Source organism: Centruroides sculpturatus, unplaced genomic scaffold (assembly GCF_000671375.1).
Source record: "Centruroides sculpturatus isolate CEXI.00-Female unplaced genomic scaffold, Cexi_2.0 scaffold965, whole genome shotgun sequence".
In the NCBI taxonomy this organism is placed as follows: domain Eukaryota; kingdom Metazoa; phylum Arthropoda; class Arachnida; order Scorpiones; family Buthidae; genus Centruroides; species Centruroides sculpturatus.
The window spans coordinates 304,016-324,813 of NW_019385207.1; the positions used below are offsets into that span (position 1 = coordinate 304,016).

The following is a 20,798-nucleotide window of genomic DNA, read 5'->3' on the forward strand; positions in this document are numbered from 1 at the left end:
ACAACGAAATGCAAGTTCAAAGACATATATACATGAATAACAAATGCAAACATGTTTTCATTTATCATCTGTTTGATTTTTATCCTTTGCTTCTAATGTGGCTTTATGTTGCCGATCTTACCCCGCTAGTCATGATTTCGAAACATTAAGTACAACCCTGAGAACAGAATGCCAAGCCACGATCTGGCCACGTGAATAAGTTGAAGTTACATCCTTCTAACAGGAAAAGTAACTTTCGTTATCATGGAATTATAACAAAACCTGCCAATTCAATATAAATGGAAAAAAATATTATATGGAATTGAACGAAAATGAAAATTTGCTTGATAATTCAACTACGCTTGTTGGAGAACAATAAAAACACTACACTCAACAAGCCACCAATAAAACTCAACTGCCTAACCTATAACCAAAGTCTTCTTTTAATTTGTTTTTTTAAAAAAGCGCTTGACAAACTTGCCCCGCATGCCGAAGTTGCCCCGATCTCCCCTATAGAGGCAGTACATTAAAATTATACGCAATGTTATGTTTTTAATGTTATTAATGGCTATCAGAGGGCACTCAAACTAAGAAAAAATTCAAATACTGTATTTCATTGTCATGAATGCATTTTAATAGAAGTTGCCAAAAAGTTGTTTGAGATACTTTTTTTTTAAATTCTGTTTGATTTGCTAAAAATTTATCAAAATATTCCTTTTCTCTTTTGGCAAATTGAAATTAGCCATGTTGTGATTTTTTAAAAAATATTTTACAGGTATCAGTAGGATTATTTTTCTTTGTTTTTTCTTCTAATCTACTGCACTTTATTTTACATTACAGTAAACTTGTGACGACTAGGTTTATGTCTATATAAGTTGTATCGCTATCAGTAATACAGCAAGAACATGGTATATGAATTGTTTCGCCATTTTTTACCCCAAGCTTCACTGGTTCGGAAAATCCGCCACTCCGGCATCTGTTTGGTACCAAGCTTGCCAAGATTAGTAAGACTCAAACTATATCAATATCATCTTAGAGAAAGAAAAATACAATCTTGTTGTGTTTTTATTAGGAGAATCCAGGTTCGATTCTCGCTTTAAATGAGTTCTTTCCATTATCTTCTTCCAGTAATTTCAATTTAAGAAATGGTAAATGAACTAAAATCGCTGTTAATGAATAGTAATTAAAACTCCTTCAAACGTACTAATACTGCATTTAAGATATATTTAATTAAGTAAATTACATATTGTTTTAATATTTATTTAATGTTTATACTTTGTTGCATGATTTATACCACATAAATATAACAGACTTATGTTATTAGTACTACAAATTTAATAAAATTTAAATCTTTTATTACATTTTATTTATTTAAAACTTATTCATAAAATATATTTGATATTAATATATTTTTATTAAGGCTAAAGAGGTCATTAAACCCATATTCGGATATTTGTAACAAGTAACATTTATTTAATTGGATGTATATAAAATTAATGGAAAAATTATTATTTATGGGCAAGTGACACGATGTTTTTCAGTAATGGAACATTGTTTTCTAGTCGAACAGCTTTCGTTTGTTCACCGATGCATATGAAAATTTCTATTATCGATAAATCTAAAATAATTCGTGTGGAAATTTTACTTCGTTTTGTATTTTAAATATTTAATGCATTTATAACGTTTGACACATTAATAATATGACATTTTTATCATTACGATACATTAATTGTCAAACTTATTAATAACTTAAAGATAGATCGATATTCAATAGATAAATAATTAATTTTATACATTTTATATGAAAAGTGTTAAACAAATGAAAAAAATAGGAAAAAAAACTGTTGAAATTTCCCATCAAAATGGAAAGTTTTTATCAGAATCAGATGAGAGAAATAGAGTAGGAGGTTGATCACAAACCATTGGATGGATCTATAAATTATATTTTATACACTTGACACGTCACTGCTAAGTCTGATAAATATCCGTTTATTCTCGACATTGTCATTCTTCTCGATAATATTTAGCTATAAATATAGGAAGTGACGCAATCTATCTGTAACCAACAAACGACTACTTACCTGGATTCCTCTACGGGATGATATAATGTTAACAGTTTTGGATGTTTAAAACGATCCAAAAGTCTGACGCTCGATCGTAAAATTTCGGTCACGGTTTCTTTTCGTTTGGGTTTGTGCAGTTTATCGGCCACTCGCTTTTCGAAGATAAAAACCGACGCTTCCTATAGAAAAATTTAATTTTTTTATTTAAGTATAATTGCTAAATTAAATATTAACTGTATTGTTATTTAATTAAAATGATTAAAAATATGTTATTTTAAAATATAAANCAAATTTATAAATATAAAATACCATTAGAAAATATTTAAAAATTAAATCATAAACATGAAGAAACGATGCATAAAAATATTGTTTAAAAGCATTTATGAAATGCCAAATTTTTATCATTAAAAATACAATTAAATTCAATTTTATATACTGAAAAACCAACTTCGAAGGACAATTAACAGTTAAATACAGTTGTTTTTTGCGATGTCAATACAGTAAAGATTTTTTTTATGTATCTTTGAATCATAAAATATTTTTCATATATTTATTATTCCAATTTCATCAGTACCGTGAAAAAATAGTGCTCGGGACAAACACTGATTTCTCTCTTTACGAAGTATTTTACTTGTAATTCTTCTTTTAAATTCATTTTGATATTACAACTGTTTATTTTTGTATATCATTTTATATATTAATAACAATAAAATGATCAATCGATGTTAAAATTTCTAACAAAGAAAAAATTTAACAATTAGAAAGTCTGAAATTTAAATTCAATAAATATATATGAATATTTTCATCGTAAATATGAGATTAATAAGGATTAACGCCATCCTCAAATATATTCAATATTTAATGTCCCAAAAGCCAATTGAAAAATCGAATCAGATATAAATTTCTAATTTTAACTTAGTTTTTTATAGTCGATAAGAATGACAATTTCATACTACTGGTCAGAGTATCTGAAACTTTGTGATTTTCATGGATAATTCAAGACGGTTTCGTTCTTCGACCCTTACATGTACTGATCGACCTTACTGCCAAACGGATCCACCCAGATTGCTTTATAAATAATTTCTGAAGATTATAGTAAAAATTATTTGAAATAAAAAAGGCAATTTATATGATATTTGATTATTTAAAATTCTCTTTTCTTAAATAGTTTTAATATTTGAAATCAAAATCGGATCTCGAGTAATCAAGAACTGATAGACGATCGTTTAATCTTGAAAACAGGAGATTAGACTTCCAAGCAATTAGAGATTAGCAATAAATTGTTTAATTAAAAATTCTCTACATATTAATACACATTGTATATATCATTAAAATAAAATCGCGATTTCACTATTCATTACTTTATTAAAAATAATACAAAATTAATTCACTTCAGAGTTGAATATAATAATTTTACTTTCGGGATTATACAAACTTTCTGGAATAAGAACAATAAATACATGTTATTCAATAATTCTAGGAGAATTGAAATACCTGTACTACGTTTCGGCTTATTCGAAAAATTTTACACACTTGTACTCAATATAGCGAAATTTTAGAATATTCATTGATTTAAAGCTATATAATTCGAATACTCTGATATTTTATATGTCATGCGATTTCTAATGAATTTCATTTTATTTGCAATAAAAACAGATCTTGTAACGCTAAAAATTCTGTGTACAAATGTATAATGTTGGACAGTATGGGAATAAAGGCCTTGTTACTGTCCAAGAGAGGAAAGAGTTAAATAAAAAATAAATTAAATTAAATGTCTAATATAATTTAAACTTTAAATTTCACGAAAAATTGGAGAAACTATAAGGACAAATTTCAGAGTGGTATTTCAAGAGTATTCTTTTTACAAAATATGAAGTGTGAAAATTGCATTATGAAATTTTTTCACAAATAAGTGAAAAGGAAGCTTTGAAAATTTTCATTGAAATGTCGATGTAAAGTTCATTATTTTTTGAACGAATATGAAATGCTTATAAGTAATTGTTGATTAATTAGTGAAATGTAATCAATCTTATAAGTTGAGATAAATGATGGCTTTCTCGAAAGCACTATGGTATGCATATACTGATAAATTACCAAGATAGGTTAAATTTTCAATACATTCTGTTCAATTAAAGTAAATTTTACATAAAATAACTTAGTCGTCGCCGCTATTGTCATATTACTTAAAATCGGATTCAATTTTGTTCGTTTTTGATAGATTTTACCCATGATAAACTCAGTCAGCATTATTAGGAAATGTGAGTGAAATTTACATTGAAAACTCAAGAGAATATACTTTATTTCGAATCAGATATCGGATTCATAGGATAGGAAAATGTTTCCTTAAATATCGGTCACATTTTGCAAATTTCAGTCACGCAAAACAACTACAATCTCGTCAACTGTTCCTATTAAGCAGCATGCATCGTTTCAAATACTGCATGACTGCAATCGAAAATAAAAACAAAAAGTTTGTTGTTCTCCCGTCGATTGAAAACACAAAGCAAATAAATACCTTCGTGTCTGTGTCATTGTAACTATTCGAAATGGAAGCCAAGAGGAATTTTGTGATGAAATGTATATACAGTATATGTAATATAATTAAAATAAAATTACAGTATTTTTCTGTTTCGTTGGTTCATTCCTTTATCATAGAATTTCGACCATTGTTACACTTCATAAGTCAATTTTTAACGTGTTTCAGCTGTATCTCAGAGATGTGCCACAAATGTTTGCGCACGCTACTTGCAGTCTTGGTAATGGGAATTTTTGAATGGCTGAAAACTTCAAAGTATGGCCGTCCTTTACTGCATATGACTATTCAAAATCTAAAGAAATTATTATGATTTCATTGTGGTTTTTCTACACAATTCAAAATGACTGTATAATGTAACTATTAAGTTTTGTACGAATATCATGTAAATTATATATTCTTTCATAATAAGATTTTTTTATTTTGAATAAGGTGGAGTAAAAAGAACAAGTTGCTCATCTACTATTTTTTCAGTTACCATTACACATCTCTATTTATTGATGAAACATATCAAATAACAGATGTGATGATCTCATATCCGAAAATATAACATTTAGTAAGAACTAATTCTCTCTCTCACCAAAATATCAGTTGTTTTGTGATCTGTTAAGATTTGCAATTTTATCCGATATATTTTTTATCAATATCTGAAAGCAAAGATTTTTATAATAGTAAGATATAAAAACAGTACTGAAGAAAATGATACTGTTCATCCAGGAATGTGATGAACGATAGTACCTTTTTTTTTGTTCTTTTTCAGCCGTTTTGTCGTCATTTTAGTAAAATTATCGCTTCTATTTCATATTTTGAAAATCAAAAAATTTGGCTCTTTAGTTTGTATATTATACACATTAATATATTGTAATCCGAATTCGTGATTTGTTAGAAAATGATTATTCTGTGTCAATAAGGACCTAGAATGGATATTGTCGAGGAAGAAATGGCACAAAATATAGCTAACAGAATAGTTTCGACGAACTTAAGGAATATTACTCGAACGAAAACAAATGAAATTCGACAGTTCGATCAATGGTTGCTAATAAAAACAATAATAATCAAACTTGAAGAAATACAATAAAGAAAAAATTTGATAAAGTTGATAGATGGATCAAAATATTTAATGAAAAGCACGAAAAAATCTTGAATTTTAAGGTTTTAGTAATTTTTTGCACTGGTTCTTTGTTTTCCAAAAACTACACCTTCCGCAGAAAGAATATTTTTGCTCACGATTGACAAGAACTAAAGCAAAATAAGTTTATCTAAAAAATATGCTAGGTTTGGAGAAGCAGAAGAAGACGAAGAAGAAGAAGAAGAAGAAATAATGAAGATTTCCTAGAAAATCTTCTTCATTAACCTATTAAATTTGATATTATACGGTTGAGAATATTACTTTTTCGTTATTAGATTTTAAAAAAATCAAATATTTTAGAGAAATTTCCGTATATTTACGCTATCAAATCAATATCGGTAATAATGTACTAAGAAATTGTTAATAATGTCCATCTATATTTCTTGTCGGAATTTTAATAAGAGATTTTTAATAATATTTATCAGTTGCGGCTACTCCGTCCCGTTTTGGCATTAATAAACTAGTTTATGTTTAACTAACTGAAGAAATCTGTGCCCTTTTCCATTTTGCAATTGATTATTGCGTTATCTACTGTATTTCCCATAATAAAAATGAGAATAAAATAAATTAACATGAAAAATAAGATCTTAAATGTGTATCACTCTTCTGCGGTAACTAACAAAAAAAAAAAAAAAAAAAAAAATTCAAAAGATGTCAGAAATTTAAAATAGATCATAATATTTTAAACATATATTATAATTTTCTAATATATATTATGCTCTGTTTCGTAATAACATCGAGTCTATTTTTATTATGAGAAGTGAGAAAAATCACAGCTTTCAATATTACAAGAAAAGATATAGCCTAAGTATTCAAATTAAAAAAAATTTTTTAGCGTCTGGAACAGTTTTCGCAACAATGTAAATGCTGAACAGGTTTTTTGGCGAAAAACCTGTTAAGCATTCAAAAAAACTGTTTAAAAAATCCAGCAACGAGTTGCTTAACTTTACCGGCAACATTTAAAACTGCGCGTGTAGCGCCATCTGTTATGATATTTTATTTAAATTTTTTAACAGTTTTAATTATTAGAAATGACAAAAAGCTTAATTTTGACAGTAGATATGAGTTTTATAAAAATTTGTAAATGCTAATAACGAATAAAATTGTCATTAAGTCTAACCCTATTGGAGATACACATGATTCCCTTTATCTTTCCACCCTCTCGACGTTTAATCATCGAAATTTAATAGAATCAATCGCCCTATTAAAGAAACCATCCTGAAAAATTTCAGAAATTTTCGACAAAAAGCACAAGAATTATTAAGCTTGAAAGAAAGTGTACAAAATCGTGCCCCCCACACTAACATCCATACATACAGAAATCCACCCCCTTTCTTTGCATTTCTCGACGTTTCAAGGTATCCTGAGCCAAGAATGTAAATAAAAATCTTGGAGAATCAGTTTTTGAACGATTGCCATACTTTTCCTTTGTTATATAGCCTATAATAGCCGGAGAAGTAATAACTAACCAACCAATCCTTTTAAAGATTTATTTATTATGATTTATATACTTATTTAGAATTTCTAGCAATCTTATAACTATCTATTATTTGATTTTAACTATTCAGCAATTAGAAAATATACATTCGTAACAGTATTCTTTCCCATCAGAACAATCGATTTCGACAACAGAAATTTCATTTCAACGATTTTATTTCAATCTTCCAAATTGTTTTTATTTTGTTTAGCTTTTTCATCATTTTGAAAAATAAATTATGAAAGATATATTGTAATAAACAATTTTGCGTTTTTCGATTAAGTGAAAAATATACTAAGAAAAACTTTTAGCAGCTTTATTTTTTAAATAAGAAATGAAGTTTCAAACGAGATTATGATTTTCCACTTAGAAGAGTTAAAAAATATCGTTGTCGTCTATAAAATACACAAAAAAAAAAAAAAAAATTAAAATTTAAAAAGAATAGAATTCTCTAACTAAATTTTCAGGCTAAGTTTTTAAGTTTTAGATCACGTATTTTAAACATGAATGCATCGCTTACCGTAGACTTACATTTCCAAAATCCTTTGATTGCGAGCTTCAGAAATCGTTTATAATTACTTTGGAGAATTTTTCAATGTAAAGGAAGTAAACTTTTGTAGAACTTCAAGCATTGTACTCGAAATGCGACGATTTAAAATTATTTAGCATAAAAGAATGTTAAAATAGAATTTCTTCGAGGAGAATAATGTAGTCACGGATTAGATACAAATGCACGATTTTTAAATTTATGTCTTTTATCAGAATACTGTACTAGTAGGCCTATTTCAAATAAAAGTATCAGAAAGACTATACCTAATACTTCATTTTAAATAAAACTTAAGAATTATAACCCTTCATATATTATTATTTTTATTATTTTAAAATTATATTTATTATTTGTTTTACTTTGAAAGGGATAAATAATATATTTTAAGGCATCAAAACTAATTTAATAATAAAAAGAAAATAGTAATTTTCTTCTTCGTCTACTAAAGGTCATATATAAATTCAAATAGGAGTAGTTTGCCAGTTACAAATTATAAACAACCTTATGTTACTTTTATTCTTTAAAAATATATATTATATTTTTAATTTAAGTTTTTAAGCTACAAAAGAGTGGAAATAAGTTTTATATATTTATAAATTATGAGAGATCTCATGAGTTATATACATGTAAAATTTACTTCATATATTTAGATGCTGATTAAAATGTAAAAAATTATTAGAACAGTCGAGTGAGTTTACTTATGCAAGCAATTAAATAATGATATAAGAATAATTTCAATATTTCGTAAAATATTATATAAATTTATAGAGAAATATTAAGTGTAAATCTACGTGATTTGTATATTATTTCCAAAATATTATTCTATGTTGAATTGTTAGAAACATTAAAATGTATAAAGAGAAACTTGAGATTGAAACATTACTTATGTAAAAATTGCCATCTGCAAAAGAAGAAATAGTCTATTTTTGAATCCGAAATCCATGTAATAGCAGTAGTTTATGATTTAATGATACATCACGAGCGGTACATGTTGTTTATTATCTGTGAATTGTTTATTTTCTCACTTTTAAAATTCGGTCTTAGATTCTACCATAACTGTTTATATTTCAAGCTATATGTAACTTTTTATAGATATAAGTCAAGCTTTGCCTAAATATTAAGCTAACATATCCTAATCTCGCATTAAAAAATTAATTTGAATGTTAATATTTCAAATAGGACAATGAAATTTTTAACAAATATAAAGTCGTTTACGTAAGTAGAAAAATATTGATTGATACAATACAAACAAATAAAAAATTATGATTTACTTTACACTTTATTAATGAACAGAAAATAAATTTCTAATATTTAATATTTACTTCATCATCAAAAGCTGTTTTCCTTTCGTCGTTACATTGTATTATTAATTTTGACTTTGAATCTTTTTAATATTTTCGAATACTTTTTAAGCGTAAGATAATTTGCGATGATGCTTGATATTTATGTATAAAATTTTATTTTAGTTCAGTTATGACGATAGCATACATACTAATGGTTCGTCTTTCCTTCTGTTCGTCCTGTAGCCCGCCTTCCGGATATATTTGCCCTTATCACTTTCGTGTGTTTTTATTAATGATTTCCATGACTAAAACTTTTTTTTAAATCCAACAATTTCGACCATAAGACACGTGTAAAAATTCCCGCGTAAGATTGACGAACGTAAAAATAAGAAAACGATATTTAAAGATACGATATTAAAATGACATAAAATGTAAAGGCCGATTTACGACCAAATCGGTTTACGACCTCGAAACCAATTACGGTCGTAAGTCGAGAACTACCTGTATTTGTAGATCAAAAGTCAGTACAGACAATCGTGATAAAAATGTTAGGCAAATTCTAAATAGTAGACCTATTAGGGAGTAAATCACATCAAGGTTTCATTTAATATAATTTAGTTGAGAAGAAAAATATTTATTTTCCAATTCAAAGAGATATGAATATTATCAATTTTAATTATTTTAACAGTTAAAATGAAGATTTCTCGACAACAGTTATGACAAACTTTAAGATTTTAAATCTTAAAGTTTAAATTTTAATTTTGAATTATTAATAAGAATATTTGTATATAAAAGTAAACATTTTTAAGAATTTTCTTTGTTTTTTTTAATATTATATTATCATTATTATTAAATTTAATATTTAAATCAGCTGTAAAAAATTAAAACAGATAAGTTAATAAATAGCAAGCGTAATATTAATTTGGAGAGTAAATAGAATTTTGTATTTTTTCTTTTTTTTTGGAATACTTAAGGTAGTTATTATTATTATTAAAATTTATTAAATTTCTAAGATTAAAGAAAAAATATTCACAAAATCATTTTCTTAAGTAGATGTATTGATAATGATGATACTCTTAATAGTCTTTTATATATATATTGTTTTTTTTTTAATTCGAGAATGAGGGTATTAATTTTCATTCAGAAATTTATCAGAGCGAATAATAATTAGTCTTTTCGAACAATTTTTAACAGTTTTTTAATTTATCTTACCATATTAATGATTTTAAAAAATAAAGAAAAAATAGATTAGTCGTATCCTATTTATCACATGCTTATTTTCTATCAAAATTTTATTTGTTTATAACATTTATTATTTACATTTCTTCTCTGTTAACAATTTAATAAACTGATTATATTATTTATAAAACATTATAGTATTTAAGCTAAAAGTTAGAAAAATAAACATTTTACCCACATTTATATTCTTTATCTCTTTAAAAAAGGTGTATAATTTCTAATTAAGTAAATTACATATTGTTTTAATATTTATTTAATGTTTATACTTTGTTGCATGATTTATACCACATAAATATAACAGACTTATGTTATTAGTACTACAAATTTAATAAAATTTAAATCTTTTATTACATTTTATTTATTTAAAACTTATTCATAAAATATATTTGATATTAATATATTTTTATTAAGGCTAAAGAGGTCATTAAACCCATATTCGGATATTTGTAACAAGTAACATTTATTTAATTGGATGTATATAAAATTAATGGAAAAATTATTATTTATGGGCAAGTGACACGATGTTTTTCAGTAATGGAACATTGTTTTCTAGTCGAACAGCTTTCGTTTGTTCACCGATGCATATGAAAATTTCTATTATCGATAAATCTAAAATAATTCGTGTGGAAATTTTACTTCGTTTTGTATTTTAAATATTTAATGCATTTATAACGTTTGACACATTAATAATATGACATTTTTATCATTACGATACATTAATTGTCAAACTTATTAATAACTTAAAGATAGATCGATATTCAATAGATAAATAATTAATTTTATACATTTTATATGAAAAGTGTTAAACAAATGAAAAAAATAGGAAAAAAAACTGTTGAAATTTCCCATCAAAATGGAAAGTTTTTATCAGAATCAGATGAGAGAAATAGAGTAGGAGGTTGATCACAAACCATTGGATGGATCTATAAATTATATTTTATACACTTGACACGTCACTGCTAAGTCTGATAAATATCCGTTTATTCTCGACATTGTCATTCTTCTCGATAATATTTAGCTATAAATATAGGAAGTGACGCAATCTATCTGTAACCAACAAACGACTACTTACCTGGATTCCTCTACGGGATGATATAATGTTAACAGTTTTGGATGTTTAAAACGATCCAAAAGTCTGACGCTCGATCGTAAAATTTCGGTCACGGTTTCTTTTCGTTTGGGTTTGTGCAGTTTATCGGCCACTCGCTTTTCGAAGATAAAAACCGACGCTTCCTATAGAAAATTTAATTTTTTTATTTAAGTATAATTGCTAAATTAAATATTAACTGTATTGTTATTTAATTAAAATGATTAAAAATTAATTTAAACTCTTTCTTCTGACTACAAGTTAAATAGGAAATCTTATTAATTAGTAGATGCTAGTTACTATTTTTATACTATTTATAAACAATCAAACAAAATTTATAATTGAATCTTTCGTTAAGCTTTTAAATTTTAATTCGAGGAACGAAATCCTAATCCGAAATATCGCGAATATCCAGATAAAATTCGATCCATCAGAAAGAAAATTTTAATATAATAATAAATAATTAAAATAAAATAATAATATTAAATCAAAAATAAATTTAATTTCAGCTTGAACATCGCTAGTTCAGCAGCTTCGATGATTTAAATCTGGTGCCAAGTTGTCAGATGAAATTTTAAATGTCTCCTAGATTTATTCCCAAAAGTTTTCTATATTTCTCTAGACAATATACTATACTGTAATATTTATTGTGTAATTATAAAGACTTACAAATGGAATTAGAATGGTATAGTTACATTAGATAGTAGTGATAATAATACATATAGAATAATAAATAACTGAAGACATGAATGAATAAAAGTATTATGTTACAAAGTTTAGAGTGAATTGATGTTTAAGTTTTTATTATATAATTATTCCGATATAAATATATCCACGAAGTATTGGAATTGTTTAATTTCTGAGATCTTTGATGAGAGACGGATACATTAAACCTTCATTCGTGTTTTGTCGGGTTTTGAAAAGTTGTAGCAAAACACCTTCATCCATTCGTGTCTTCAATTGTAATAAAAGTATATGAAACTTTTATTATTACATTATGAAATTATTAGCAAGATTTTCAATTTGTTTATTAAGGAGTTGTTCTTTAGGCGCCTGGTCGCAGATTCGAATCCTACGTAATGATCTAAGGCAGTGTTTCTCAACCTCTAACGAATCGTCGCCTCCTTCAACGTAGTATCGCCCGCTTCAATAAAACCGCTATCTATTATCGCCCCCAACACTTCAAAATTCCGATGCCGAGGACCAAGACTAACGCGAAATTCGTACTGCATTGAATAGACTAGTGACTAGTTTAATGTTATTTGTTTAATTATTGTACGATATAACGAATAAAATATCTAATTATTTTTTATATAATGCTTTACTATATAGCCCAGAAAATTATTTTTCGCCCCCCAAATATAAATTTTTACTAATCGCCCCCTCAACATGGAAAAACGCCCACATGGGAGCGATATCGCCTTGAGAAACTCTGATCTAAGGTATCTAGGAAACGGATGTGTATAATCTGTTTTAATAAGAAATGGTTTTAGGTAAAGCCATTGTTACAAATTCGTATTTATAGAGGCAGTACATTAAAATTATACGTAATGTTATGTTTTTAATGTTATTAATGGCTATCAGAGGGCACTCAAACTAAGAAAAAATTCAAATACTGTATTTCATTGTCATGAATGCATTTTAATAGAAGTTGCCAAAAAGTTGTTTGAGATACTTTTTTTNAAAAATATTATATGGAATTGAACGAAAATGAAAATTTGCTTGATAATTCAACTACGCTTGTTGGAGAACAATAAAAACACTACACTCAACAAGCCACCAATAAAACTCAACTGCCTAACCTATAACCAAAGTCTTCTTTTAATTTGTTTTTTTAAAAAAGCGCTTGACAAACTTGCCCCGCATGCCGAAGTTGCCCCGATCTCCCCTATAGAGGCAGTACATTAAAATTATACGCAATGTTATGTTTTTAATGTTATTAATGGCTATCAGAGGGCACTCAAACTAAGAAAAAATTCAAATACTGTATTTCATTGTCATGAATGCATTTTAATAGAAGTTGCCAAAAAGTTGTTTGAGATACTTTTTTTTTAAATTCTGTTTGATTTGCTAAAAATTTATCAAAATATTCCTTTTCTCTTTTGGCAAATTGAAATTAGCCATGTTGTGATTTTTTTAAAAATATTTTACAGGTATCAGTAGGATTATTTTTCTTTGTTTTTTCTTCTAATCTACTGCACTTTATTTTACATTACAGTAAACTTGTGACGACTAGGTTTATGTCTATATAAGTTGTATCGCTATCAGTAATACAGCAAGAACATGGTATATGAATTGTTTCGCCATTTTTTACCCCAAGCTTCACTGGTTCGGAAAATCCGCCACTCCGGCATCTGTTTGGTACCAAGCTTGCCAAGATTAGTAAGACTCAAACTATATCAATATCATCTTAGAGAAAGAAAAATACAATCTTGTTGTGTTTTTATTAGGAGAATCCAGGTTCGATTCTCGCTTTAAATGAGTTCTTTCAATTATCTTATTCCAGTAATTTCAATTTAAGAAATGGTAAATGAACTAAAATCGCTGTTAATGAATAGTAATTAAAACACATTCAAACGTACTAATACAGCATTTAAGATATAGGCCTATTTAAAATAATAAAAAAATATATATAGTATATTATTTTAAATTAGATAAAATGCTAGATTACGATCAAATTGCTTGATATTAAATATAATTATCTCCTGATGACAACTATACAAAATGCTCCTAAGCTTTCCATATGTAATCTCCACTTTCATCTATCTAATACGGTTCTCGAGATTAAGGAAGGACGGACAGACAATGGGAATTTATAGGTCTATAGTTTTTTCAAATCATAATTAATGTAAGTTTTATATTTCATCAAGATGCAACAAGAAAAACTGATAAAGAAGGCAAAGAACATCTTTTATTATTCTTTAATACAAGTGTTACACAATAATCGCATAAAATATAAACTGGTCGTCTGTATATCATATTTAAATAAATTTATTTTTTTTTAATTGTTTGATTTGTTCTATTAGAATATTCCATTCCTTCAAAATCATCCGATAATCATAAAGAATGATAAATATATTCTTTCTTATAACCTAAACCACTCGTAATAAATTATTCGTTTTTATTATTTATGGTTTTCATTCGTTTTACTCTATTTAAACTGTAAACGGTGCGTGTAACATCTTTGCTACAAAAATGATTTATGAAAAAGAAAGAAATCTAATGAAGGAAATGTCTTGCATTCTGAATACTTTTCCAGTTGCTTAAGATCGAAAAACAAATAAAATAGTGAAATTTCTTAGTGAATTTATAAAACTTTAAAAAAAAGCATATCTTTTGTAAGTATCCTCGAGGCCTTTCTTCCACAGTTTATAATTATATAGCGAATAATCATTATCGTGCGCGTAGAATAAAGAAGGGCAAGAAATTAGAGTGCTGACCGTGACGATAGAAATATTGATAATTAAGGTACCAAAGGCAGATTGAATGAATATTTCTGGTTTTATAGAATAAAATACTCGGTCTCCGAAGATAAGAACTCTTCAGAGACCCACTCGACTCAGTGCAGTCATTACTTAAATCATTTTTATCGTGACAACGTACAGTAGGATTTGCTTTATTAAAAATGTTAATAACTGTTGTTAAAAAAAAAAAAAACTGTACAAGTCTAGCATAACTACATGCCATTTTTATTTAGAAAAATAATACCTGCTTTTATATCGCCTCTAATTATTTTAGTTTGAAAAAATAAAGAAATAAAAAAAAGTTCTAAACAACCCTTTGTAATATTTGCATTAGGAGATAAATCCATTGCAATTTTTCTGGATTTTTGAATGAATAGGATTCTAGAGTAGAAACGATCGTTTACGCAGTGAAGCACAATTTTCCATCTTTAATTTTAGATTTCAACGCTTTCTGTATCATTGAAATAACAAATCAATCCATCAAGAACGAAACATTTTTTATTCAAATATATATAATTTTTTTTCTTTTCTTATATAAACAGATGCATTAAACTCGAAATTACAATAAATCTTTTCTAATTTTACCAACCCGTTACCGACCACTACATTTTATTATAGAGATATTTTATTTATAATAACCATCTTATAGTAAAAAAGAGAAAAGAAAAAAATACTTGAAAGCTGCTTCTTTTTTCGATAATATATTATTTTTTATTGACCTTAGAGCAAATTGAAAATTACTAAAATGTCATATTTTCTACCTCCGGCTAATAAGTCTATTTTCATTTTTCTCCTCTTACTTTCTGTGATTATTTAAAAAACATATTATTTATTTATGTATTTGAAAATTAATCATTTAAATCGAGAAAATTTCACGTTTTTTTTTTAAATTTCTCCTCTAAACATTGCAAAATATACAATTTCTTAAAACAACTTTATATGATTTTCGTATATAAACGTCTTTCTCTTTTTGAAATTCTTATTTATGTACATATTTCAAAGCTATTATTTACTTTTAAAAAACGATATCAAACCTTGTATTTTTAAAAATATGAAAGAAAAAATTATTTTTATTTTTCGAATAAAAAGAATATTCCTTACTCCATTCGAACTTTTTAAGATATTGATTGAAAATATTGAATTATGCTATTTATTTTTATTGATATATCTTCAGATATAATTTTCGAAAGCTTTGTATGTATTTCTATCACGTTTTTAAATTTCGACAGGTATTTTATAGAAAAATGCATTTGGAATGGAATATCATTTCACACTGCAAAGATATTCTATTTAAATTATTTTATTTTTTCTCTCCTTTAAAACAAAATGGTGTTTGTTTGAAAGGCGCACAAATATGCGAAATCGTTGAAACGAAATTGTTTAATTGAAAAACTATCTTTAAAATATGTTAAATATCAATAAAAGATTTTAATTAATTTTTAAAAATTAATTTAAGGAAGAGTTTGATGATGCGAGCGATGTTTATTGTTATTTTAAAAGCAATTCATCGTAGAAAAAATTCTATTAATGGCGCTTTTTTTTAATTTAATTTTTTCAATTTTTATTTTTATTGAGGATAAACGATGACGAAAACTTGCTTAGAATGATTCATTTTCTGTATCTTTGCATGCATGTCGTTTCATACAAAAGCGTTCAGTAAATAAGTAGATAAAAGCGATCAAAATTCATTTTTTATCATACAAATTCTAAATCAATGTTATGTATACACCTTCTTGAATAATCGATATATATTTAAGATTATGTAATCTGAAATGTTTTTCTCTTGTTGCATTAAAAGCATGATAATACAGAAGAGGTAAAAACTTTGGGTGATTAATATTCTCGATTTTTATTATTAATATACAAAATTACTGTAGGTTCCTTCACCGTTTAGAAGCATTCACGTGACACGATGATTTCCGATAGGGAGAGATTTATGAATGCAGACAAAAGCATTGTGTAGAAGATGCTCGAAGACGAAGGTCTGGACAAAAGCTAGATAAGCTGGCAGCCATCTCCACTATCGTCGCTCGTTTATTTTCTGCCAATAATCTGGCGGAAAATGACACTAGACGACATCTTTTCCTGAAAGAAGGATTACTGACGTCACCTAATGAGATAATTAATCGGATAAAATTAAGCGGAATTATTTTTTAGCATCAAATGTCGGAGATACTAAAGAGAGAGTTTGCTTCTATATCCGCTCAATTACGATCCTTTCTTCGCTATACTAGATTTCATATCATTAAATAATTATACCGAATATATTTTGCGTCATTAAAATAGATTGGTTAAGGTTAGCTCTTCAATTTTTGATTTTTCAATTTACTAAAGTAATTAGATAGTTAATTGCTACATGTTTAAATTATGTTTCCGAAATATTACTTCCAGTTCCCTGTCACGCTTTGTATAAGTTTTAATGTCTTTTGTCCAAAGTCTTAATGAGATCCAATATACAAATTCGTTAAAATGATTAAAAATATGTTATTTTAAAATATAAATATCCCTATAACTTAATTAATTATAGGTTAAAATATTCATTTAAAATGTATATAATCATAATTAAATANTACGTGATTTGTATATTATTTCCAAAATATTATTCTATGTTGAATTGTTAGAAACATTAAAATGTATAAAGAGAAACTTGAGATTGAAACATTACTTATGTAAAAATTGCCATCTGCAAAAGAAGAAATAGTCTATTTTTGAATCCGAAATCCATGTAATAGCAGTAGTTTATGATTTAATGATACATCACGAGCGGTACATGTTGTTTATTATCTGTGAATTGTTTATTTTCTCACTTTTAAAATTCGGTCTTAGATTCTACCATAACTGTTTATATTTCAAGCTATATGTAACTTTTTATAGATATAAGTCAAGCTTTGCCTAAATATTAAGCTAACATATCCTAATCTCGCATTAAAAAATTAATTTGAATGTTAATATTTCAAATAGGACAATGAAATTTTTAACAAATATAAAGTCGTTTACGTAAGTAGAAAAATATTGATTGATACAATACAAACAAATAAAAAATTATGATTTACTTTACACTTTATTAATGAACAGAAAATAAATTTCTAATATTTAATATTTACTTCATCATCAAAAGCTGTTTTCCTTTCGTCGTTACATTGTATTATTAATTTTGACTTTGAATCTTTTTAATATTTTCGAATACTTTTTAAGCGTAAGATAATTTGCGATGATGCTTGATATTTATGTATAAAATTTTATTTTAGTTCAGTTATGACGATAGCATACATACTAATGGTTCGTCTTTCCTTCTGTTCGTCCTGTAGCCCGCCTTCCGGATATATTTGCCCTTATCACTTTCGTGTGTTTTTATTAATGATTTCCATGACTAAAACTTTTTTTTAAATCCAACAATTTCGACCATAAGACACGTGTAAAAATTCCCGCGTAAGATTGACGAACGTAAAAATAAGAAAACGATATTTAAAGATACGATATTAAAATGACATAAAATGTAAAGGCCGATTTACGACCAAATCGGTTTACGACCTCGAAACCAATTACGGTCGTAAGTCGAGAACTACCTGTATTTGTAGATCAAAAGTCAGTACAGACAATCGTGATAAAAATGTTAGGCAAATTCTAAATAGTAGACCTATTAGGGAGTAAATCACATCAAGGTTTCATTTAATATAATTTAGTTGAGAAGAAAAATATTTATTTTCCAATTCAAAGAGATATGAATATTATCAATTTTAATTATTTTAACAGTTAAAATGAAGATTTCTCGACAACAGTTATGACAAACTTTAAGATTTTAAATCTTAAAGTTTAAATTTTAATTTTGAATTATTAATAAGAATATTTGTATATAAAAGTAAACATTTTTAAGAATTTTCTTTGTTTTTTTTAATATTATATTATCATTATTATTAAATTTAATATTTAAATCAGCTGTAAAAAATTAAAACAGATAAGTTAATAAATAGCAAGCGTAATATTAATTTGGAGAGTAAATAGAATTTTGTATTTTTTCTTTTTTTTTGGAATACTTAAGGTAGTTATTATTATTATTAAAATTTATTAAATTTCTAAGATTAAAGAAAAAATATTCACAAAATCATTTTCTTAAGTAGATGTATTGATAATGATGATACTCTTAATAGTCTTTTATATATATATTGTTTTTTTTTTAATTCGAGAATGAGGGTATTAATTTTCATTCAGAAATTTATCAGAGCGAATAATAATTAGTCTTTTCGAACAATTTTTAACAGTTTTTTAATTTATCTTACCATATTAATGATTTTAAAAAATAAAGAAAAAATAGATTAGTCGTATCCTATTTATCACATGCTTATTTTCTATCAAAATTTTATTTGTTTATAACATTTATTATTTACATTTCTTCTCTGTTAACAATTTAATAAACTGATTATATTATTTATAAAACATTATAGTATTTAAGCTAAAAGTTAGAAAAATAAACATTTTACCCACATTTATATTCTTTATCTCTTTAAAAAAGGTGTATAATTTCTAATTAAGTAAATTACATATTGTTTTAATATTTATTTAATGTTTATACTTTGTTGCATGATTTATACCACATAAATATAACAGACTTATGTTATTAGTACTACAAATTTAATAAAATTTAAATCTTTTATTACATTTTATTTATTTAAAACTTATTCATAAAATATATTTGATATTAATATATTTTTATTAAGGCTAAAGAGGTCATTAAACCCATATTCGGATATTTGTAACAAGTAACATTTATTTAATTGGATGTATATAAAATTAATGGAAAAATTATTATTTATGGGCAAGTGACACGATGTTTTTCAGTAATGGAACATTGTTTTCTAGTCGAACAGCTTTCGTTTGTTCACCGATGCATATGAAAATTTCTATTATCGATAAATCTAAAATAATTCGTGTGGAAATTTTACTTCGTTTTGTATTTTAAATATTTAATGCATTTATAACGTTTGACACATTAATAATATGACATTTTTATCATTACGATACATTAATTGTCAAACTTATTAATAACTTAAAGATAGATCGATATTCAATAGATAAATAATTAATTTTATACATTTTATATGAAAAGTGTTAAACAAATGAAAAAAATAGGAAAAAAAACTGTTGAAATTTCCCATCAAAATGGAAAGTTTTTATCAGAATCAGATGAGAGAAATAGAGTAGGAGGTTGATCACAAACCATTGGATGGATCTATAAATTATATTTTATACACTTGACACGTCACTGCTAAGTCTGATAAATATCCGTTTATTCTCGACATTGTCATTCTTCTCGATAATATTTAGCTATAAATATAGGAAGTGACGCAATCTATCTGTAACCAACAAACGACTACTTACCTGGATTCCTCTACGGGATGATATAATGTTAACAGTTTTGGATGTTTAAAACGATCCAAAAGTCTGACGCTCGATCGTAAAATTTCGGTCACGGTTTCTTTTCGTTTGGGTTTGTGCAGTTTATCGGCCACTCGCTTTTCGAAGATAAAAACCGACGCTTCCTATAGAAAATTTAATTTTTTTATTTAAGTATAATTGCTAAATTAAATATTAACTGTATTGTTATTTAATTAAAATGATTAAAAATTAATTTAAACTCTTTCTTCTGACTACAAGTTAAATAGGAAATCTTATTAATTAGTAGATGCTAGTTACTATTTTTATACTATTTATAAACAATCAAACAAAATTTATAATTGAATCTTTCGTTAAGCTTTTAAATTTTAATTCGAGGAACGAAATCCTAATCCGAAATATCGCGAATATCCAGATAAAATTCGATCCATCAGAAAGAAAATTTTAATATAATAATAAATAATTAAAATAAAATAATAATATTAAATCAAAAATAAATTTAATTTCAGCTTGAACATCGCTAGTTCAGCAGCTTCGATGATTTAAATCTGGTGCCAAGTTGTCAGATGAAATTTTAAATGTCTCCTAGATTTATTCCCAAAAGTT

The 20,798-nt window shown here is 26.1% G+C and overlaps 1 protein-coding gene across 1 annotated transcript in view; it reads right to left on the bottom strand.

Annotated features, from left to right (window-relative positions):
* LOC111636122 (SCY1-like protein 2) overlaps nucleotides 1–20,798 on the bottom strand; it is a 78,935-nt gene that overhangs the window by 47,672 nt on the left and 10,465 nt on the right. The window contains exon 2 of the mRNA XM_023381296.1: nucleotides 20,178–20,338. Within this exon, the coding sequence (XP_023237064.1) occupies nucleotides 20,178–20,338 (161 nt within the window). The remainder of the gene's footprint in view (nucleotides 1–20,177; nucleotides 20,339–20,798) is intronic.